The following is a 20,414-nucleotide window of genomic DNA, read 5'->3' on the forward strand; positions in this document are numbered from 1 at the left end:
TATTATTTTTGTGTAGATTAAGTAAAATAATTGAATCTTGAGAATTGATTACAGATACTTGCACTCTGTGTCCACTTACTATAATTTAACCTAATATACTTTATTAGTAAATACCAAATTAAGCGGTAAGATAATTTAGAAAAATTTACCCTTTTTTTATTTAATTTTACTTTGACATGGTATTCACTTCATTCAGTATTCAATTGTCATATCCTTAATTTTTCCATTTTCGCAAATCTCTCTCCTGTGAGGTGTCGTCCTCCTCTGCTGCTGTGTGTTGGATTTCTCCTTTTCTCAGACAAACAATCACACTCCCCAAATCTTCTCCTATTCTCCTCTCCTCTGACCATATATATTAAGATTAATTGAGAAATTTGAATTCAGATTCCGGAAGTGATTTTTGATTCGACGATGTTGCAGCAGCATAATCCGAATCCAACGATTAGGTCCCCCAACAATCACAATCTGGAAAATTCTCTGCTGTCTGTCGACCCCACGTCTACAGGTGGGCTCGCCAGGATTCGTTTGTCCGACATTTTGGCGTATGATGGGGCTCCTGTGGGGCCTTATTCGAGGGCCATCGACGCCTTGTCCTCTTCCCTTGTCAGGATGAACGCTGCAGTTATTGTACTAGGCTCAGATGATGCTGCCTTGATCCGCTGCGTCATCGAGTCTGCACGCTTCTACTTTCGGACGAGGGCCCAAACTGGCAAGGCTTCTCGAGGGGTTTATACCTATAGGGCTGGAAGGTGATGACATATATGTTTTCACTTTGCTTCTTCTTAATTCTATCAATTAGAATTAGAATGAATACTTGCTTTTATGATTAAATTAAGGGAATTTTTAAGTCTCTGTTGGAGGGGCACCAATTATTGGGAAGATCACAGATGGTTTTACGTTCTGGCTTGAGTAATAAGGCTTCTTAGAGATTAATGCAAGCAATCTCTCTAATTTGTTACAATTGTGAGATTACACTTCACCTTATATGAAAGGAGGATGTATAATCATTGATCACGATACATCGTTTTCAGAAATGAGTTAAGTAACTGAACTTCTTGCTGCATTTGGCAGCATCCAATAGGCTTAAGAGCACTAGAGTGTGATGGAAAGCAGAGGCAGAGAAGCTACTTTTGAGCCCTTAGTAGCCATTTATAGAGCTTTCATATTGTTAAAAAATCGGGACTTTGTTACGATTTGATGAGGATATATAATTTAAAAAAGAAATCATTGTAGATTCCATTTTAGATTGAATATGGAGTTCTCTACAATTTTCAAAACAGTTGAATTTTAGGCTTTACTCTCTGGATTTCCAAAGGGCTCATTGGGACATTGAAAACCATTTATGTCTGTTGTGATGGAGTCTGGCAACTCACCCCCTTTGGCATATCAGTTGGTTTTTGAAATAATTGTTCCACATTCCATATTTGTGTACTCAAGCTGTTAATTAGTTGCATTTTAAATTTGGCATATTGGCTTTAAATTTGCCAGCCTTTTTCTCTTTTCTGTGTTGGTCTGCTTTTGTCCTTGGGTTGGTGTTCTGACACACTACTACTACTATTTTATGCAATAGGCCTTTGGAAGATATGGACTCATCTCCTCCATGCATGGCTGACATTTTTAGATGCATGGGAAAGGCGGCTCGGGCTGTTTTATGTGCAATCGCAAGGCATCTTCGATTGCGAAGCGAGTGTGAACCATGACTATGATCTCTCTTCTTTTATTGTTATTTTTACTGTTCAACTATTATAATCATCCTTTTCGCTCTGTACTTACCACTTTATGTAATATCTGCAGTGCTTTTAATCATTTGCTGGATGATAGCCCGTTGCCTGCTAATGAGCCATCCTCATCAGTTCTTGTTGCGACATACTCTCAAACATACTCACAAGGAAAATCTGTTGTCGGTGGAGGGAGTTCATTGGGTTGTGAAGTGGAGAAGGGTTTGTTAACATTAATTTCCTCAGATTCCTCTGCTCTTCAGGTTTTCTTCTATTTATTTATGCTTATGAGCTAAAACATGCTGAGTTTTTGTTAAGGATGTAGACATGTAGTTTTAGATCTTTCTATTATGCCCGTTGGTTCACGGCCTTTTCACATTTCAGGGCCTCATCGTATTTTGTGGATTGAAAGTGTTATGGTTCTTAACATATCTTTTCCTTCGTTTTCTTATCATAGGTGTGTGACCCCAATGGCAGTTGGTATCAGGCAGATAGCGGCTTAACACCTGGTGATCTTTTATTGCTTACGGGGAAGGCTCTCAGCTACATCACTGCTGGCCTTAGGCCCGCTGCTTCATATAGGACTGTGCCTGATAATTCTCTGACAGCATCTTGTGGTGGAAGGTATGCTTTTTAGGAAATAGTTAGATTGTCTGTGATTTTCTACTGGAGATTTTTTTTACTGAGAGCCTGACTAACTACCATCTAGGACAGCACTGGCTTTTAGGTTAATGCCGCAATGCACTGCAATATTGGATTGCTCTTCAATTGCTACAGCGGGTAATGTAATTCCTGAACGCTTTGTGCCAATCTCTGTAAGCCGATTTATGGATGACCTTTCTGCTGAGGATGATGTTCTGTATAACCATATTGATGATGTTTGTGTAAGCACTGTCCCCAGAATTTTTTTAAAGCAGTTTATTATGAATTAAATAAACTATTCTGTTTATCTAATCTTAGGCTGGTCATATCTCATATTCGTTTCATGTCAAATTTAAAACATTAGAGAATTTTCAAGTTTGACAATCTGTAAGTTGTGAAACATAAGTCGTTGGATTTTATATTTAATTCATAGCATATTATTAGCTTTAAATACTCGATGTTTTTTCTGCCTCCAGTTTTATTTTACGACATTCAAATTTCGATAAGTGTATTTGACCCCAAAAGATATCTTATTCCTCATTTCAATTTTCATAGATGCTCATGGTATACACTCTTTGAGCTTGATTGTACTCTAGTTGTCTAGCCTCATCTGTTGTATGCTAATACTATAGACAATATTCGTTTGTGCCAATATAACACCTTTTGAACTATAATATGTGATTAGTTCTAATTTTGTATCGCACTGACAGGTTCCTAGAGATAATTTGAGCAGGGAACCATCACTGAGAAGTGTTCTGTCTGATCCATTATCGTAAGTTAGAATGACTTTGTCAGAATGTGTTGTTTTCATTTTTTTACTATAAATGTATATTAGTAAAAAAGGTTTCAACTTTCATCTTTCGAATTCGAATAGTTTTGGTTGCGTGTGGTGCGATTTGGTAGGATTTTCTTCTTTTTCAGTTCATTATAGATTTTTAGTTTATAATTTGCTTAAACCGAACATATGCACAAAACTTTAACATTTACTATGTTTGCTGCTTGGAGAAGTTTTAGTGGTTTCAGATTACCACAAACTTGATCTTCTACTTTTTTTTTATGTCATGAGTCATGACCAATGAACACATGGAGCTCATGTGGTAGTTTTCTATTTTTGAGTTGTCTATCAGTAAAATGTTTTGTTAGTAAGCAGTGAATTAGATACTATAGTAAAAATGTAAAATAATAAATAACCTTATCCATGTCTTATAATGTTATAAAATTTTGAATTTACTCTCAAGTTTGTTGTATTATTAACAAGGTTTTAAAAAGCTCAAAGCCCCAAGAAGCAGAAAAGGTCAAGCTTCATGCTTTACAAGCTTAAGCGGGTTTAGTACGAGATTAATCTCGAAAAAAAGTTTTTGGTTTTTACTGTAATTTTAACTATATCAAGTCAATCAATAGATGAAAAAAAACCACATAAACATACAAAATTTAAGAATAAATGCATAAATTTTACAAATTTTTGTACAGTCTAGAATAACCATGGAATAAGGTATTTTAGGGTTTTTAATCAAATTTTTTTATCAAATGTTCAATATTTAAAATTTAAAAGTTAACCTTTATATATAAAAATAATAATAATAATAATAATAAAAAAAGTGAACTTAAAATTCAAAAAAGAAATTAAAATCGAACTTAAAATTTATCTAAAAAGCTCTTGCTTAATCGTGCTTTTTTCGTCGCTTTTGTGCAGTTCAAAGCTTTTTCTTCACACTTCGCGCTTAATCCACACTTTTTTTGCATTTTTTAGAACACTATATATTAGGATCACATCCCAATATCATTTTATGTATAATATTATAGATAATATTATGCAAGATTGTACATCTGTATTGTCAACATCTTGTGATCGTTTTGTGCGTTGAAGACCAGTTAATGACCCTAAAATAATTTACAATTTGAGAATATAAAATCTAGTAACATGTCCTATCAAATCAAACTAATAAATTTTTATTATGGTATAATTTGCAAAGAACTGGAGAATTAAGACGAATATTGATTGCCATCTTGGTTGGGATAAGATAATCTGAATTAGATTGGTCGGTGGATCCCCACATACTGATCCTCAATTAACCGATTCATTAGCAATGCTTTTATCACGACTTAAATTATGCTTTATTCAAATAAGGATTTGGGTTATTACATGCATTCAAAATTTGACCTACCAATTGAGGAGAAAATTGTCGAGAATCAGTTCTTCCAAGGGATTTTATTTTGGAATACTGCATGAAACCGTAGTTAATTTAGATACTTCCGTGTTGCCTTTTGGCATATTCATAAGTTGATCATAAATGTTATTTATGATAGGCCCCTTGCATGTGCTGATCATAAATTTTCTATTTGAAAATCGATAAATCTCCAGTGGTTCATTCCTTGATGATGCTATGCTTGTGTCTTGTGGACATTCATTTGGTGGTCTGATGCTGAGAAGAGTGATTGAAACTGTAAGTGAAACCAACTGTTGATCTTTCTTTTTGTTTCCTACTTAAAGCATCTGACAATTCATGTGCTTGGGACTAGAAGTATATAATCATGGCGCAAAATTGACAAGCATAAATGGAAGTAGTTATTTGAATTGCTACACATCACTATTTGCTGAGGTACGTGTTGGTTGAAGCTGTTTCTACTAATCAATGAATTTTTCATCAGAGTAGGCTTTGAGGTCTCTCCTTCGGCTTCACCTAACATGTAGCGATGCGGAAATTTCAAAGATAAAGACACTTAATTTTAGAAGTGGATCTTTTCCCAACATTTTGAAATATGTGAAATGGCGCAGCTACTTTTCATAAATGTTCAGTGTGGTTAGCTTTTCAGGCAATGCTGTAATTATGTACCTCTCGAGAGGACCTGAGGTTCTCAAGTTACTCAATTTGAACTAATTGGAAGTTTTTAAAAAATAGTTAATTTGAAATGAGAGTGTTTTGATTTTAAAGCAGTTTGCTGCCATATGCATTCAAAAATCCATTAAGTGGGAAGTTAGGATCTATTGGTTAGCACTATGTTGTTAATTTTTCTACTTTATAAATGAAAATCAATAGGGATTTAATTAAATCATGGCAGGATTCTCTAATGCATTCATTAGTGGTTAGCATAACTCAGTTTGAATAAGTTTATTCCTATTTAATAACTTCCCATATTTCTATGAAAGTTTAATTGAAAGTAAACACATTACCCATTTGGAAAGAAACTGACATCATCATGATCCGCAAGAGAAGTCCATAAACTATTGAATAAACATGGACCTAAACTGAGAAGTAGTAGAATTGTTTTTCAAGATGACAATGTAATGCTCTTGATTATTTTCTTTGTCTTGCTTCGAATGATGTTCTAAATTTTCCAGCATTCTTTTAGCTTTAAGATTCTAATGAAAAATAAACAGGAAAAAAAGAAAGAGAGAGAACTCCAAAAATTCATCAGCCATCTCTATTTTTACCAAGGTTTTTGGTGGCACTTTAACTGGGAACAACTCTTCAGCATCTTGAGACTTTTGAGAGTTGATTAGACGAACCTTTAAGTTCATTTTATCTCGAATTGTTTTCCTTGAAAATTGTAGCACAATAAAGGCACTCACATTGTATTTAGAAGTTTTTTTGGCAGTCTTTTTCCTTTAACTTTGGACAAGAAATAATTATAATTTCACCGTGTTTGTATTACAGTCCAAATGTACACTTTGCAATACTGAAATCAAGGCTGCGTCACTGATCCCAAATCACGGTATCACCTGGCTCATTATCCTGCCTTCCTCTCGCTCTACCATGACTTTTGAACATTTGATCATCAAAATTTCTCATTGTTTCAAGCTCAAGATGGTGATCTCTGACCCATATTTTGGCAGCCTTGAGAGCTGCAGCTCTTGCAGTGAAGCAAGAAGATGATCGAAGACTATTTCATAATGCGGCTCTACGCAAACGGAGGAAAGAAGGGATTGAGCACAGGGTAAGCTTTAATTGCTCACCTGCTTGTAATAACTTGTTTTATTATGCTGACAACCATTGCTCAAGTATTTAGGGATCTGCCTGGTCAAGCTACTTGAAGTATAGCTTCTCTGTATGTGTATTTATTTATGTTTATTAATCCACTGCTTGTTCTCATACCTTTGTTGCTCAGACATTTATTTCTGATGCAACTTCTGTGATAGAAAATTTAGAAGTTCACTCGATTAAAATATTGGGACTCCATGCTCTTTGGAAAATTTACATATATAAATGCTCATTTCTTCAACGGTCAACCCTTCAGGAAAATGGTGAAGTTACTGTAGAAAATGGATCACCCAGAGCTCTACATTATCCCTTCTCGGTAAATGAAAAGGTCATTATTAAGGTAAATAATTCCCAATCAACTTGCATTAATCTTTTTCTGTTTTGAAACATATGGTTGAAAGGACCAGCCATTGCAGGGAAACAGACGAACTCCTGATAAGTTTGTCGGCAAGGAAGCAGTGATCACATCACAGTGCCTCAATGGCTGGTTAGTTACTTAAACGAGCTTCCTATAAATGAGACTGATTTATGTATCATTTTAGATTGTTGAAAATGATTTGTTCTCGTGCTATATGGAAGGGTTTAATTACTTACCTATATTCAGTTACATACATTGAATCTCAACGTACTTGATGGGGATGACAGCTTGGTTCTGCTTGTAAGTAGGGACTTCACTAAAGTACCCAATTGGTAGCATATGTGAAGCCTAGGCAAACTTCTCAATTTTAAACTCGAATACCACCATAATACAAGTAAAACTTTGATCCTTTACGAAGAATTAACCATTGATTGTCATTTTTATTGAGAGGTGACCTAGAATACGGTCCATATGATATTTAAACCGGTTCATGTGCTATTTAAACCAATCTTTACCTTTAAAAACTCAGTATGCAACAAAAGGTACAAATTCATTCACTCAGCTTCGAGAAAAAAGGGACTGGTTCTTATTGTTGTTAATTCTATGTTTTCTTTTTCTGGTTTTCTTCTCTTTACTTCAATTTTCTCTTGTATTTGCAGGTCGATATTATGTATTTATGTTTTGATGCTTTGCCTCGAAATTCTCATTTATTAATTATTCGGCATAACCTTGTTTCTGTTTGCCACGTGATATGCTTCCACAGGCCACAAGTCGAGATTTCCTTGCTTTAACTCATGAAATTTATGGAGATGTCAATTTTCTTTCTGCTTACAATCAGTAATTAAACAAAACAATGAGCATTATGAAGAGCATGGAATCTGGAAGGGAGGATTGGCTGGCTTTTTATTGATCAAATTCGTTGTCTGAAAATCCACATTTAAAGAATAAATTGCGATTTAGGATGGATTATAAAAATCACTTGGTCAGCCTTCTTTAGAATCTTAAGTAATTCAGGTGAACTCTGAAAATATCAAATCGTAGACACTATATCAACTCCAATTTTTTAAAAATCTTTGCGAGTTGATTGTAATTAAAGTGGAGCAAAATCTGATATTTTTATTGAATAAGTTACCCAAAAAAAACTGTGGAAGCTGACTGAAAACTACTAATCGAGAAAATTTGAAATATGCCATATTGTTTATTGTTGCAGGTACTTGCTCAAGATTATTGAGAGTGGTGAAAATGTTCGACTACAATATCGCTCTTTAAGAAACATTCTGACCTCCTCCCAAGATTCAGAGGATAGACCTGACTTACAACCAGCTCAGAATAGCAGCTGATCTGCCTTAATTTTGAGACAATGGGCACCACTCCTCGGATTGTATCCGGCTACTCTCGCTTGAGGTAGGAAGATATGATGTATAGTTATATTTATTGAATGCTACATAGATGTGATATATAGCTATATTTATTGAATGCTACATAATCCGGGAATGGGAGAGGAAAAGTTATGGGAAGCGATCCTTTTTTTTTTATTTGAAAAGGGTTGGCCATATTAATGTATAATGTATTGTTGTGGTGATAACCGTCAATAAAAGTAGAGTTGGTGGCATTGCCAAGTCGCTGATTTTTTTTCTTTTATGACGTGGGAATCGCAGTCGCTACCTTTTGGTGAGTATTGGGTAAACATCCGAAATAACGCAATAGTTTGCAAACTACAATAGCTAGGTAAACGGCGCTATGCAAGTCCCGTGATACAGGTTTGTCCAAAAAGGTGTTGATAGGGGGAATCGAACTTCTGACATCTGGCCAAGTATTTATCTACTTCATCAACTAGAACACCTCTTTGGGGTTGAGTTGCTGATTTAATTTTGCTTGTTGGAAAGTTAGAAATCTCAAAAACTAACAAAAAGAACAAAAGAAATTGAAACATGCGTCCGATTCAAGTTCATTAAGAGAGTGTTTGTGAACACTAGACATAATTGATTTTTGACTTTTAGTTTTAAAAAAATTTACTTTTGAATGTTTATTAAACTTAGATTCAGCGCTAGTTTCTACTTAATTTAAGTGGAATCTAAAAATTAGTTATATGGTGATTTTGATTTTTCAAAAATTATTCTAATAACAAATTAACAGAATCACTAATTTATTAAATACTATTCACATTGGATTATCACTTTTCACTTTTGTTATCAAACATACAAATAATATCCACTTACGATTTTTTTCCTCTTTTCACAATATATGAATTTAATGCCTTCTATAAAATAATAATTTTTTTTTGTAAACACTCCTTAACGTCTGTGACTTTTGATAACAAATGGTACCCCTTTACACACTCCCTCAAATATTGGAATTATGTCCTAGTTAGGTTTTAGTTTTTTTAAAAAAAAAAACAAAAAATTAAAATTTTAGCTTCGTTAACAGACGACTGTGAAATCCTCGTTTACAAATACACTAAATAAACAAAGGAATGGGAATATTCGATTGTGTGGTTAGAAGAAAGAGCATGTGCAACAAGCACATGGGATACTCCATTTTCTTATCGTGTACAATATTGAACTCATTATGTTGGTTACAAAATTGGTCGCACTTTGATTGGCAGAGTAGTTTTCTCCTTTGATAACAGTGATGCTCACCCCGTACGTGTGCAATTATTAAGATGAACGAATCAAAATTACTATGAGGAAATTTTTAGAACTCGAATTATATATATTCAAGCTCCAACTGAATATGAAGAAACTTTTGATTAACATGTTTTGCTTGAATTCGGTTTGAATTAAGGTTTAAGTTCGAATTTGTCACGAAATATAAATACCTACGTGATTTACATCACTCAGAAAATAAAAACTCGAAAAACTTTAAATAAGATAATTATATTATATTAATAAAACATTATTTTTCATAATATTAATAAAATATTATTACTCGCAAGTGGTTCTCGTGAGTAAAAAAAAAAAGTGTGGATCACTTGTGAGTTACACTTGTTTGGTCAAAGAGAAATTAGCCACCGGAGAATAAAAAATAATTGAAGCATGAAGTTAGATGGTTATTCCATTATTGGTGTGCTGAGAAAGAAATGTGAGAATTTGCATTAAGCGAACATCATTTCTCATTTAACAAAAATTATGATACAATCAAAAAATTTCTGAATGATCGTTTTATGAAAATACTATCCTAATACCTCAAAGCTTACATTTGTGGCTAACTAAAATCCAAATGCAAGCACAGGAATGCCTATTATAAAAGGCTAGCAAACAGAAAAGAATTTAAAAGTGAAATTCAAAGGCACATCACCAAAACCACAAACCATCGTTTGGTGGAAGTCCACGTGATATGTACCAGTGATATCAAGATGCCATGACCTTGGTACAAACATATGAAAAACCGGATATAATGCTTATAATGACTTGCAATCTAAATTGGAGTGAGATAAAGTATCAACTACTTCCTGGGCGATCACCTCAAAACCGTCCTGACTTGATTACAAGGATATTTAGGTCAAAATTTGAATAGTTTAAGAAAGATATTGTAGACCGAGGAGTTTTAGGAAAGGTCCTCTTATTCGTATGTCATTGAGTATCAGAAAAGAGGTCTTCCTCATGTCCATATGTTGATCATATTTGAAAATAATGACAAGTTGTGCAGTCAGATCAATTTGACTCAATTGTGCGTGCTGAAATACCTTCAAAGACTAAAGAACCCAATTTTCACAGAGCAGTTCTCACCCATATGATACACGGCCCATGTGGATTAGTCAATCCTAATTGTCCATGCATGATAAATGAAAAATGTAAGAAAAACTTTCCAAAGCCATTTGTGGAACATACATCTCGAGGAAATGATTTATATCTTTTGTATCGAAGACATGAAGGTACACAAGTATCAGTTCCAAACAATGATGAAGTTTTCATTGATAATGGTTGGGTTGTCCCATATAATTCGTACATTTTATTGAAATATGATTGTTATATTAATGTTGAAGTATGTGGAGGAATCAAATGTGTCAAGTACATATACAAGTACATCCATAAAGATCCTGATCGGGTCGCACTAGAGATACGAAATGGTCAAAACTGTGATGAAATCCAACAATACGTTGATGAAAGGTGGATTTTTGCACCCGAAGCATTGTGGAGAATTTTCTCTTTTGACTTCAGTAGGATGTATCCTTCAGTCATTAGGCTGCAATTACATACACCTAACCAACATTTGATTTATTCTCATTCCGAACAATACGTAAGTGACCTAATTGCAGATGATGGTGTAACGCCCGAAAATTCGATTACGTAAATCCGCATGCATTATTAAGAAAATAATTATTTTAAAAAATTAAAAATTTGGGTTAAATGATTTTATGTGATATTATGTGAATTATATGCATGATTTAAAGTTTATTTTAGTATTTAATCAGTAATTATAAAATTATTATATTTTTGAGTAAATGATTTATTTGATCGCGTAAACGGAACCGTTGACGAACGAGATGTTGGATTTTCATATAAAATATTTTATGAGATATTTATGGGCCTTAAAATATTATTTTAAGGTATTATTTCATGAAAATAATGTTATTAATATTTATAGTTATATAGTATTATATTTTTCTCCAAAATAAGCTATTTTAATGACTTTTTAGTATTTTTAAAAATCCCTTAAATTATTATTTCGGGATTTAAGGTTACATATCAGATTTTTTCTGATATTTAAGAGTTTTAAGTTGTATTTTATTAATACATTAACTAATTATTATCCTAATTATAATTATATTAAAAATTAAACCTAAAATCTACCCCAACCCCTTGCCTAAACTTCCCAGCCGCCACTCCCATCTCATTCATCCGATTTTTCCCCATCTTCATCAGCCTCCATTGACGCAACTTCGAGGTTTTTGATTTAGTTGGTGTCGTTTGTCCCGGAGCGTCGCATACGCATCAAGAATTCCGTTTTCGATCGAAACTTGGTGAAAGGCATGCTAAATTCTACTATTTAACATCATATAAGCTATTTAATTTTGTTTATATCAGATTTCTTTGATGGTTGCTAATATTTTTCAAAAAAATCTTGAAGATCCATGGTTAGAACATGCATATCTAATGCTTTTGCTTGAATTACATGTGCATGGTCATGTTTTGATGCAAGGAGACGGTTCCAGCTGCTGTCATGTGGGTAGGGGCGTCTATTAGGGTCCTTAGGGTCGTGTTAGTGTTGCTGGTTCAGTGGCTTGGTTGCTGGTTTGGGCAGAAAATCTAGCTGGTCGCAGGTGGAAGTAAAATGAGCAGTCTTGGGAGATTGGCTCGTTCTTGCTCCTCGGGGCGATTTTTAGGTTGATTCCTCTTGGGTTAGAACCCTAAAACATTGGAGAAGGTATTCCAGGTATTTTTCTGGCCAGTGGTTGCCGGAGATAGCCGGACTAACGGCCGGAAGTCTGTGCTTGCGTTCTGCACACGAGCAGAAACAAGGCCTATAATATTTTTATTCGTTCTCCTACTTCAAGACTTGGTTTGTGATGACCCGAGTTCTAATCTCTCATTAATCTCATTAATCATTATTAAACCATGTTAGAAAATAATCAAAGTCTAAATAAAAGAATAAAAAAAATTTTTTTTTTTTTTCAAATAAATTGCCCTGCGCACGCGCGGGCATCACCCCTCGCGCGCGCGCAAGCCAATGGGACCGAGGCCCCCTGGCTTGGCCCGCGCGCGCACGAGCAGTAGCTCGCCCGTGCGCAGGCTAATCGGCCAGAAATTTGGCTGCACTCTGCTGCTGTTCAAAAATTGAGTTCATGCATCCCTTTGATTCAAGATCATCTCCTACCAAGGTATAGACATGGTATAATCAATAGCAACATCTATCATGCTATACAAGGAATACAATTAGATCACTCCAAGGCCTTAAAACATAACCAAGATGCATCAAGATACACAAGAAGCTATATACAATTCAAGTTCAAGATACATCATATTGATTCAAGGATTTATATATCTATTCAATCCCAACTACAACAAACAAGACTACAACATCATCATAATCAAGTCTTGGTACAAATATCTAAACCATAATCATGTTTAAGGCTCCATTTCACTACAAGACAGCTCATAATCATCTAAACTCGAATCATCACGCTATGTTCATCTCATTCCTTGTTCTTCATGTACGCCTTTGCCCGGTTCCACTCCCTCCTATTGCAATGACACATACAACAAGACAATAGCCGGATAACTCCGGTAAGAAATAGATTTCCCAGTAAAAGCAACTAAACATGCATAACAACATATATCAAGATCATGATATAAAAGTAAGTACAATGCATGTTTTCAAAACAAGGTTCATTTCGTTATTCGTCAATTGGGATCCCGAGAAGTAGATATCATAACTAATCCACCGACTCTCCCGATCGAGGTGGGGTTACTTATCTTTCTTCTCTAGACTTTGAAGCAATCATATATGCAAATCAGACGCTAGGCTAAAACAACCACCCAGGCCATACATATACAATTCCTCAAATCGTCTATTCGAACGTTTCCGTTCATTTCAAAATCAAAGAATAAGTCTTCAAGATGAATGCAACATATAACATAATCAGGGCATTCATTATATCAAGAACTTATTCAAGTAATCAAAAGAAAGCACATAAGAGCACTTAAACAAACAAGTATGTGAATTGAGGGAACTCGATACAAACCATCTCGAGTTGTAATCCCAATCAAATTGTAGTCCACTTTTACCTTTCAAATGTGATGTCTAGAAGGTCTTCAAACTTGTCAAAATCTGTACAAGATCACACACCAATCATAACTCAAAATCTGCTCAAGATCAACCCCAAACTTCAACAAGAATGCCAAAGGAAACTCTACCAACCTTGTGCTAACGTCTATCGGTTTCGAAGTCGAGATTAATCAATTGAAATGTCCTGTTCAAGCACTGAAACAACAACATAACAAGCAAAGAATCATCAGCTAAGAGCTCATCCACTTCTAAGCTGAAGAATGATAGCAAATCACTCCAATTCAAAAGTTCGACGGCATTTCGGTATAACTCGGCGATTCCCGCAAATCTCTATATCATTTCTAACATTCATATCAATTGTTCAACCTCTAAACCAACATATCAGCAGGTGTATAGAGTGAATCACAGCTAAGAAATCATAAGAACAAGATATACAATTCAATCTTCAATCAAATCTCAAGATTATCAAAGATAGAAGATCCATAACATCAATTCAATACCAGCTGCTGATATCTGTCATTTTCGAACCATCAAACCTTGATTAACAAAGAAGAAACTTACATCAAATCGAAGGTCTTGTCAAGAGGATTCCAAAACATCTTTCGGAATCGAAATCGGACAACCGTAGCTCAAGATATGTGACAATGAAGATGAAGATCAAATTTGGAAATTCTGCTCTCGGTTCTTCCTCCTTCAACTTTGAGAAATCTGATAATTCATATAAATTGTACACGTGCATGCTGAGCAACCTCCACTATTCTGATAAGTTAAATACAATTTGCACTTTAGCCCCTCAAGAGTTCAAAAATGGCAATTCAGTCCTCAATTACTCAATTCATTCAAATTCAATCCTAATCAATTTAAGAATATTAGAATTTAAATCAAAACTCCAAATATTCCCAAATTAACTATTCTCGGATTAAAATTAAATAATTCCGGGCGTTACAATTCTCCCCCACTAAGACTCGATTTCGTCCTCGAAATCTTAGCAATATCAACAAATCATATCATAGATATTAGATAACAGAAAACTAAAGGAGACTCACATCAAGAAAATAACTCTGGAAATCGTTGTCTCATATCTGATTCAGTCTCCCAAGTCGCTTCTGTAATACCATGACGACTCCACTGAACCTTCACAAGCGGAATAGTCTTCGTACGAAGTTGCTTCTCTTTACGATCAAGAATCTGAATCGGCTTTTCAAAATAACTCAAAGTCTCGTCAAGTTCAGCTTCATCAGATTGAAGTACATGAGATTCATCAGAAAGATACTTTCGAAGCATCGATACATGAAAGACATCATGTATTCCAGATAACGCCGGAGGAAGAGCTAATCGATAGGCAAGATTACCTATTTTCTCCAGAATTTCATACGGACCAATGTAGCGTGGAGACAACTTCCCTCGCTTGCCAAATCTGACTGTACCTCTGAAAGGAGAAATCTTCAGGAATACTCGATCCCCCTGATCAAAAGACAAAGGTCGACGTTGAATGTTAGCATATTTCGCTTGTCTATCTTGAGCTGTCTTCATTCTTTTCTGAATAAGCTTCACTTGATCAGTCAGATCACGTATCATATCAGGGCCAGTTTCAGGTACTTCTGAAATATCATCCCAGTACAAAGGAGATCGACATTTTCTTTCGTATAAAGCTTCAAAAGGAGCCATTCCAATACTCGATTGATAGCTGTTGTTGTACGAGAATTCACAAAGAGATAATGAATCTTGCCAACTCGTGCCAAAATCAAGCACTACAGCTCTCAACATGTCCTCTAATGTCTGAATGGTACGCTCAGACTGCCCGTCTATTTGTGGATGATAAGCTGTGCTCAAACGAAGCTGAGTACCCAAAGCACTCTGTAAGCTATGCCAGAAGTGAGATGTAAATCGAGGATCACGATCTGATACAATAGACTTCGGCACACCATGTAATCTGACAACTTCACGGACATAAATTTCTGCCATCTGATCATGTCTGTACGTCATACGATAAGGTATAAAACACGCAGACTTCGTCAATCTATCGATAATCACCCAGATCGCATCATAACCTCTAGAAGATCGAGGTAATCTTGTCACGAAATCCATGGAAATATGATCCCATTTCCATTCTGGCACGGATAAACTCTTAAGTAAACCAGGCGGTTTCTTCCTTTCAGCCTTCACCTGTTGGCAGTTCAAACATCGAGACACAAACTCAGTGATATCAGACTTCATTGGCTTCCACCAGTATCGAGTCTTCAGATCATTATACATCTTCCTACCTCCAGGATGAATACTATAACGACTACAATGCGCCTCTGTCAGTAGTTGTTGTCGCACATCAGAAATATCAGGCACTACAAGGCTATTGTGAACATAAAGAAGATCATCTCGAACCCGGTATTCAGATACATGCCCTGATCTGACTTTCTCAATCGAATTCTGTATATTCTGATCAAGTTTCTGAGCATCTCGAATTCTTACCAATAAAGCTGGTTCAGCTTGCATTTGATAGAGTCGAAGAGGTTGATAATTCGTATCAAATACTAACCCAGACAGACAACAGTCTTCAATCAAATTCGATACACCAATCGTCGATAAGGACAAAGAACATACCTTTCGACTGAGTGCATCTGCTGCCGCATTCGATTTCCCTGGATAGTACTTAATCTCACAATCAAAGTCTTTAAGCAAATCAAGCCACCTCCGCTGTCTCATATTCAATTCTGACTGTGAAAATAGATACTTCAGACTCTTGTGATCAGAATAAATCTCAAACTGCTCCCCGTACAGATAATGTCGCAAAATCTTCAAAGCAAATACAATGGCGGCCAATTCAAGATTATGAATCGGATATCTGGTTTCGTGAGGCTTCAACTGTCTTGAGGCATAAGCAATCACATGTCCTCGCTGCATCAAAACACACCCTAATCCTCGATGAGATGCATCACAGTAAACAGTGAAACCACCAGTACCTGAAGGAATCGTCAAGACTGGTGCACTGGTCAGTCGTTTCTTCAACTCCAGAAAACTGGATTCACAAGTTTCAGACCAGATAAAAGGAGCATTTTTCTGAGTTACCTGAGTAATTGGCTTCGCAATACTGGAAAAATCTTTGATAAATCGACGATAATACCCAGCCAATCCCATAAAACTCCGGATCTCAGGAACAGATGTCGGTCTAACCCAATTGATCACTGCTTCGACTTTACTTGGATCCACAGAAATACCATTTCCAGATATAATATGTCCAAGAAAGACAACCTGTTTCAGCCAAAACTCACATTTCGAAAGTTTAGCATACAATTTCTCGGCTCGTAAGGTTTTCAAAACTGTTCTCAGATGTTCAGCATGATCAATCAGATTCTTGGAATAGATCAGAATATCATCAATAAAGATAATCACAAAATCATCGAGATACTTCTGAAACACACGGTTCATCAAAGCCATGAATACAGCTGGAGCATTCGTCAAACCAAACGGCATAACTATAAACTCATAATGGCCATACCTGGTTCTGAACGCAGTCTTAGGAATATCAGAATCCCTAACTCTCAGCTGATGGTATCCAGATCTCAGATCGATCTTGGAATACACAGAAGAACCCTGCAACTGATCAAACAAATCATCAATATGAGGCAAAGGGTATTTGTTCTTTACCGTAGCCTTGTTCAGTTGCCGGTAATCAATACACAATCTCATTGAACCGTCTTTCTTTCTGACAAACAGAACTGGAGCACCCCAAGGAGAAACACTAGGTCGAATGTATCCCTTGGCCAATAAAGCTTCTAACTGTTCTTTCAACTCTTTTAATTCCACTGGTGCCATTCGATATGGTGCTTTCGAAATCGGTGCAGTTCCAGGCATCAGTTCAATGTTGAAGTCAATCTCACGATACGGAGGTAATCCTGGAATCTCATCCGAAAAGACGTCCGCAAATTCACTAACCACTGGCAAGTCAGCCAGGTTCAGGCTAGGTTTCAACAAATCCACTGCATAAACAAGAAATCCCTCCGCTCCTTTCTGCAAAAGTCGGGTCATAGATAATACAGAAATAAGAGGAATCTTAGCACGTGAACCCTTACCATAGAACTTCCATTCTCCAGCCATCTCAGGTCTGAATCTCACTACCTTTTGAAAGCAATCGACGGTAGCTCTGTACTTATTCAACATATCAATCCCAATAATACAATCAAAATCAGACATACCAAGTACAAAACAATCGATCTCAATCTCATTACCCTCATACTGTAGTACACAATTCTTTACTATTTGAATCGAGATAAGACCCCTCCCCAAAGGAGAAGAAACAGATACTACAACTGGTAATGACTCAACAGGCAAAGAATGCAATGCAACAAATTTGGCAGATAGAAACGTATGGGATGCACCGGTATCAAACAACACATAAGCAGAATAACCAGAAATAGAACAGTTACCTGCAATCACATCATCAGGTGCTCCCTGTGCCTGCTCCTCAGTCAAAGCAAAGACATGAGCCTGCTGTCTCTGAGGCTGATTGCCTGCCTGACTTCCACCTGGTCGAGTCTGCTGCTGTGGATGTGCTGGCTGGAAAGAATGAACAGAAGAGGCCTGTCTTCCAGGTTGAGCCACTGATCGTGATGACTCTGCACCTCTTGCCTGTCCAGTATTTCTCTGAGGACACACCCTTGCAAAATGACCCGTCTGTTGGCATATATGGCACCTCCCAGATACACCTCAGCACTGATCGGTTGGATGATTTCCACCACAACTGTTGCAGAATACTCCTGACTTCTGCTTCGTACCACTGGAACTCGAAGAACTGCTCCCAGACTTCTTAAACTGTTTTCCTCTTGCTTGCAAGAACCCTTTCTTTCCACTGCTACTACCACCTTCAAATCGAAAAGGTTGCTGTTGCGGAGTTGGAGCTGCAGGTTGTGACTGTCTCGGAGGTTGTGCGGTATACGAAGCTCCTCGCTGCTGTATCAAACCAGCTTCCGCTCCCTTGGCACTGTTCAAGGCATCAGCAAAGGTATTCGGTCGCCTTGTATTCACCAGTGTAAAAACATCCGGACTCAGGCCATTGATAAACTGATCAGCCATAGCCTCGTCACTATCAGCAACATGTGGAGCAAAACGTAGCAATGTAGAGAATTTTGCAACGTAGTCTTCGATATTCAAATTCCCCTGTTTCAGATTTGCAAACTCAGCCCCTTTATCCTTGCGGTAAGACACAGGAAAGAAGCGTTGGTAAAACTCATTTTTGAAGACATTCCAAGTCAGTACAGTTCCTCTACGCTCCAAAGCTCTTTTTGTAGTAAACCACCAGCTCTTCGCAACTTCATGCAACTGGTGCCCAATCAATCTAACTCTCCGTTCATCCCCGTAGTCAAGTGAATCAAATAGCATCTCCATATCATCAAGCCATCCCTCGCATTCAACAGCATTTTCTGTACCTTTCAAAGTAGGCGGCTTGTAGTATTGGAAACGTTTCAGAAGTGTTTCCATAGGAGTTGCTGTCATATCAGTCATATCTCTTGACGTACTTCCCTGTTCATTACTCGGCACTGCAGTAGCTCGAGGCACTATCGGTGTGACAACTGTCGGTGGAGTATGAACTGTCTGTTCTGGTAGAGAAATAGGAACATGGGGTCTCAGAGGAGGTCGGCCTGGTCTTCGAGACATATCTGATTATCAAAATGGTTAGGATACCAAATCATCAAATTATCTCAGTCCTCCTCTGATCATCTTACCTCTGATCAAGACTCGGTTCTGATTCAATCTTAAATAAATAATCATACTCTTCAAATAAAACATGCTTCCAATCAATTCAGATAATAAGGTAGCATGTCATAATTCATCAGGATACATGCCTCTATCAGTTCAGATATTCCAATAAGCATGCATCTTTAATCATCGTAATCATACTTTCAAATAAAATAAATACAACATCTTGTAATAAAATACTTGAAAGTAAATCATGCTAGAATTTAAACCATGTAATTCAATCACGTAATTAAATCATAGCATGATAAAAAAAACATAAATAAGTAAGGCAGAAGACTCGATCTACCCCACTCACTGTCTATCTAAGTCCAGAATGTTCTTGCTCTGATACCACCTGTTGTGATGACCCAAGTTCTAATCTCTCATTAATCTCATTAATCATTATTAAACCATGTTAGACAATAATCAAAGTCTAAATAAAAGAATAATTTTTTTTTTTCAAATAAATTGCCCTGCGCACGCGCGGGCATCACCCCTCGCGCGCGCGCAAGCCAATGGGACCGAGGCCCCCTGGCTTGGCCCGCGCGCGCGCGAGCAGTAGCTCGCCCGTGCGCAGGCCAATCGGCCAGAAATTTGGCTGCACTCTGCTGCTGTTCAAAAATTGAGTTCATGCATCCCTTTGATTCAAGATCATCTCCTACCAAGGTATAGACATGGTATAATCAATAGCAACATCTATCATGCTATACAAGGAATACAATTAGATCACTCCAAGGCCTTAAAACATAACCAAGATGCATCAAGATACACAAGAAGCTATATACAATTCAAGTTCAAGATACATCATATTGATTCAAGGATTTATATATCTATTCAATCCCAACTACAACAAACAAGACTACAACATCATCATAATCAAGTCTTGGTACAAATATCTAAACCATAATCATGTTTAAGGCTCCATTTCACTACAAGACAGCTCATAATCATCTAAACTCGAATCATCACGCTATGTTCATCTCATTCCTTGTTCTTCATGTACGCCTTTGCCCGGTTCCACTCCCTCCTATTGCAATGACACATACAACAAGACAATAGCCGGATAACTCCGGTGAGAAATAGATTTCCCAGTAAAAGCAACTAAACATGCATAACAACATATATCAAGATCATGATATAAAAGTAAGTACAATGCATGTTTTCAAAACAAGGTTCATTTCATTATTCGTCAATTGGGATCCCGAGAAGTAGATATCATAACTAATCCACCGACTCTCCCGATCGAGGTGGGGTTAC

General features: G+C 36.6%; 1 protein-coding gene across 3 annotated transcripts; it reads left to right on the top strand.

Annotated features, from left to right (window-relative positions):
• The first annotated feature begins 221 nt into the window (after nt 1–221).
• On the top strand, nt 222–8,323 carry LOC140885546 (uncharacterized). 3 transcript variants are annotated; one of them, XM_073292531.1, is made up of 13 exons: nt 222–749; nt 1,571–1,687; nt 1,795–1,981; nt 2,176–2,342; nt 2,428–2,602; nt 3,071–3,132; nt 4,723–4,804; nt 6,017–6,074; nt 6,196–6,296; nt 6,369–6,407; nt 6,597–6,680; nt 6,757–6,827; nt 7,909–8,323. In XM_073292531.1, the coding sequence occupies exons 1-13, from the start codon at nt 412–414 to the stop codon at nt 8,036–8,038; spliced, it is 1,611 nt and encodes a 536-aa protein (XP_073148632.1). In that variant the 5' UTR covers nt 222–411; the 3' UTR covers nt 8,039–8,323. The 3 variants fall into 3 exon arrangements, with proteins under 3 accessions (XP_073148632.1, XP_073148639.1, XP_073148640.1); XM_073292538.1 differs by having other exon boundaries at nt 2,446–2,602; XM_073292539.1 differs by lacking the exon at nt 6,369–6,407.
• The last annotated feature ends 12,091 nt before the right edge of the window (nt 8,324–20,414 follow it).

Source organism: Henckelia pumila, chromosome 1 (assembly GCF_033568475.1).
Source record: "Henckelia pumila isolate YLH828 chromosome 1, ASM3356847v2, whole genome shotgun sequence".
In the NCBI taxonomy this organism is placed as follows: Eukaryota; Viridiplantae; Streptophyta; class Magnoliopsida; order Lamiales; family Gesneriaceae; genus Henckelia; species Henckelia pumila.

Excerpts from the sequence above, each read along its gene's own strand:
- LOC140885546 (XM_073292531.1), top strand. The coding sequence starts at position 412 with ATGTTGCAGCAGCATAATCCGAATCCAACGATTAGGTCCCCCAACAAT. Across the intron at positions 6,681-6,756 it reads ATGAAAAGGTCATTATTAAG|GGAAACAGACGAACTCCTGA; the intron begins GTAAATAATTCC and ends CAGCCATTGCAG. Across the intron at positions 6,828-7,908 it reads TCACAGTGCCTCAATGGCTG|GTACTTGCTCAAGATTATTG; the intron begins GTTAGTTACTTA and ends TTATTGTTGCAG.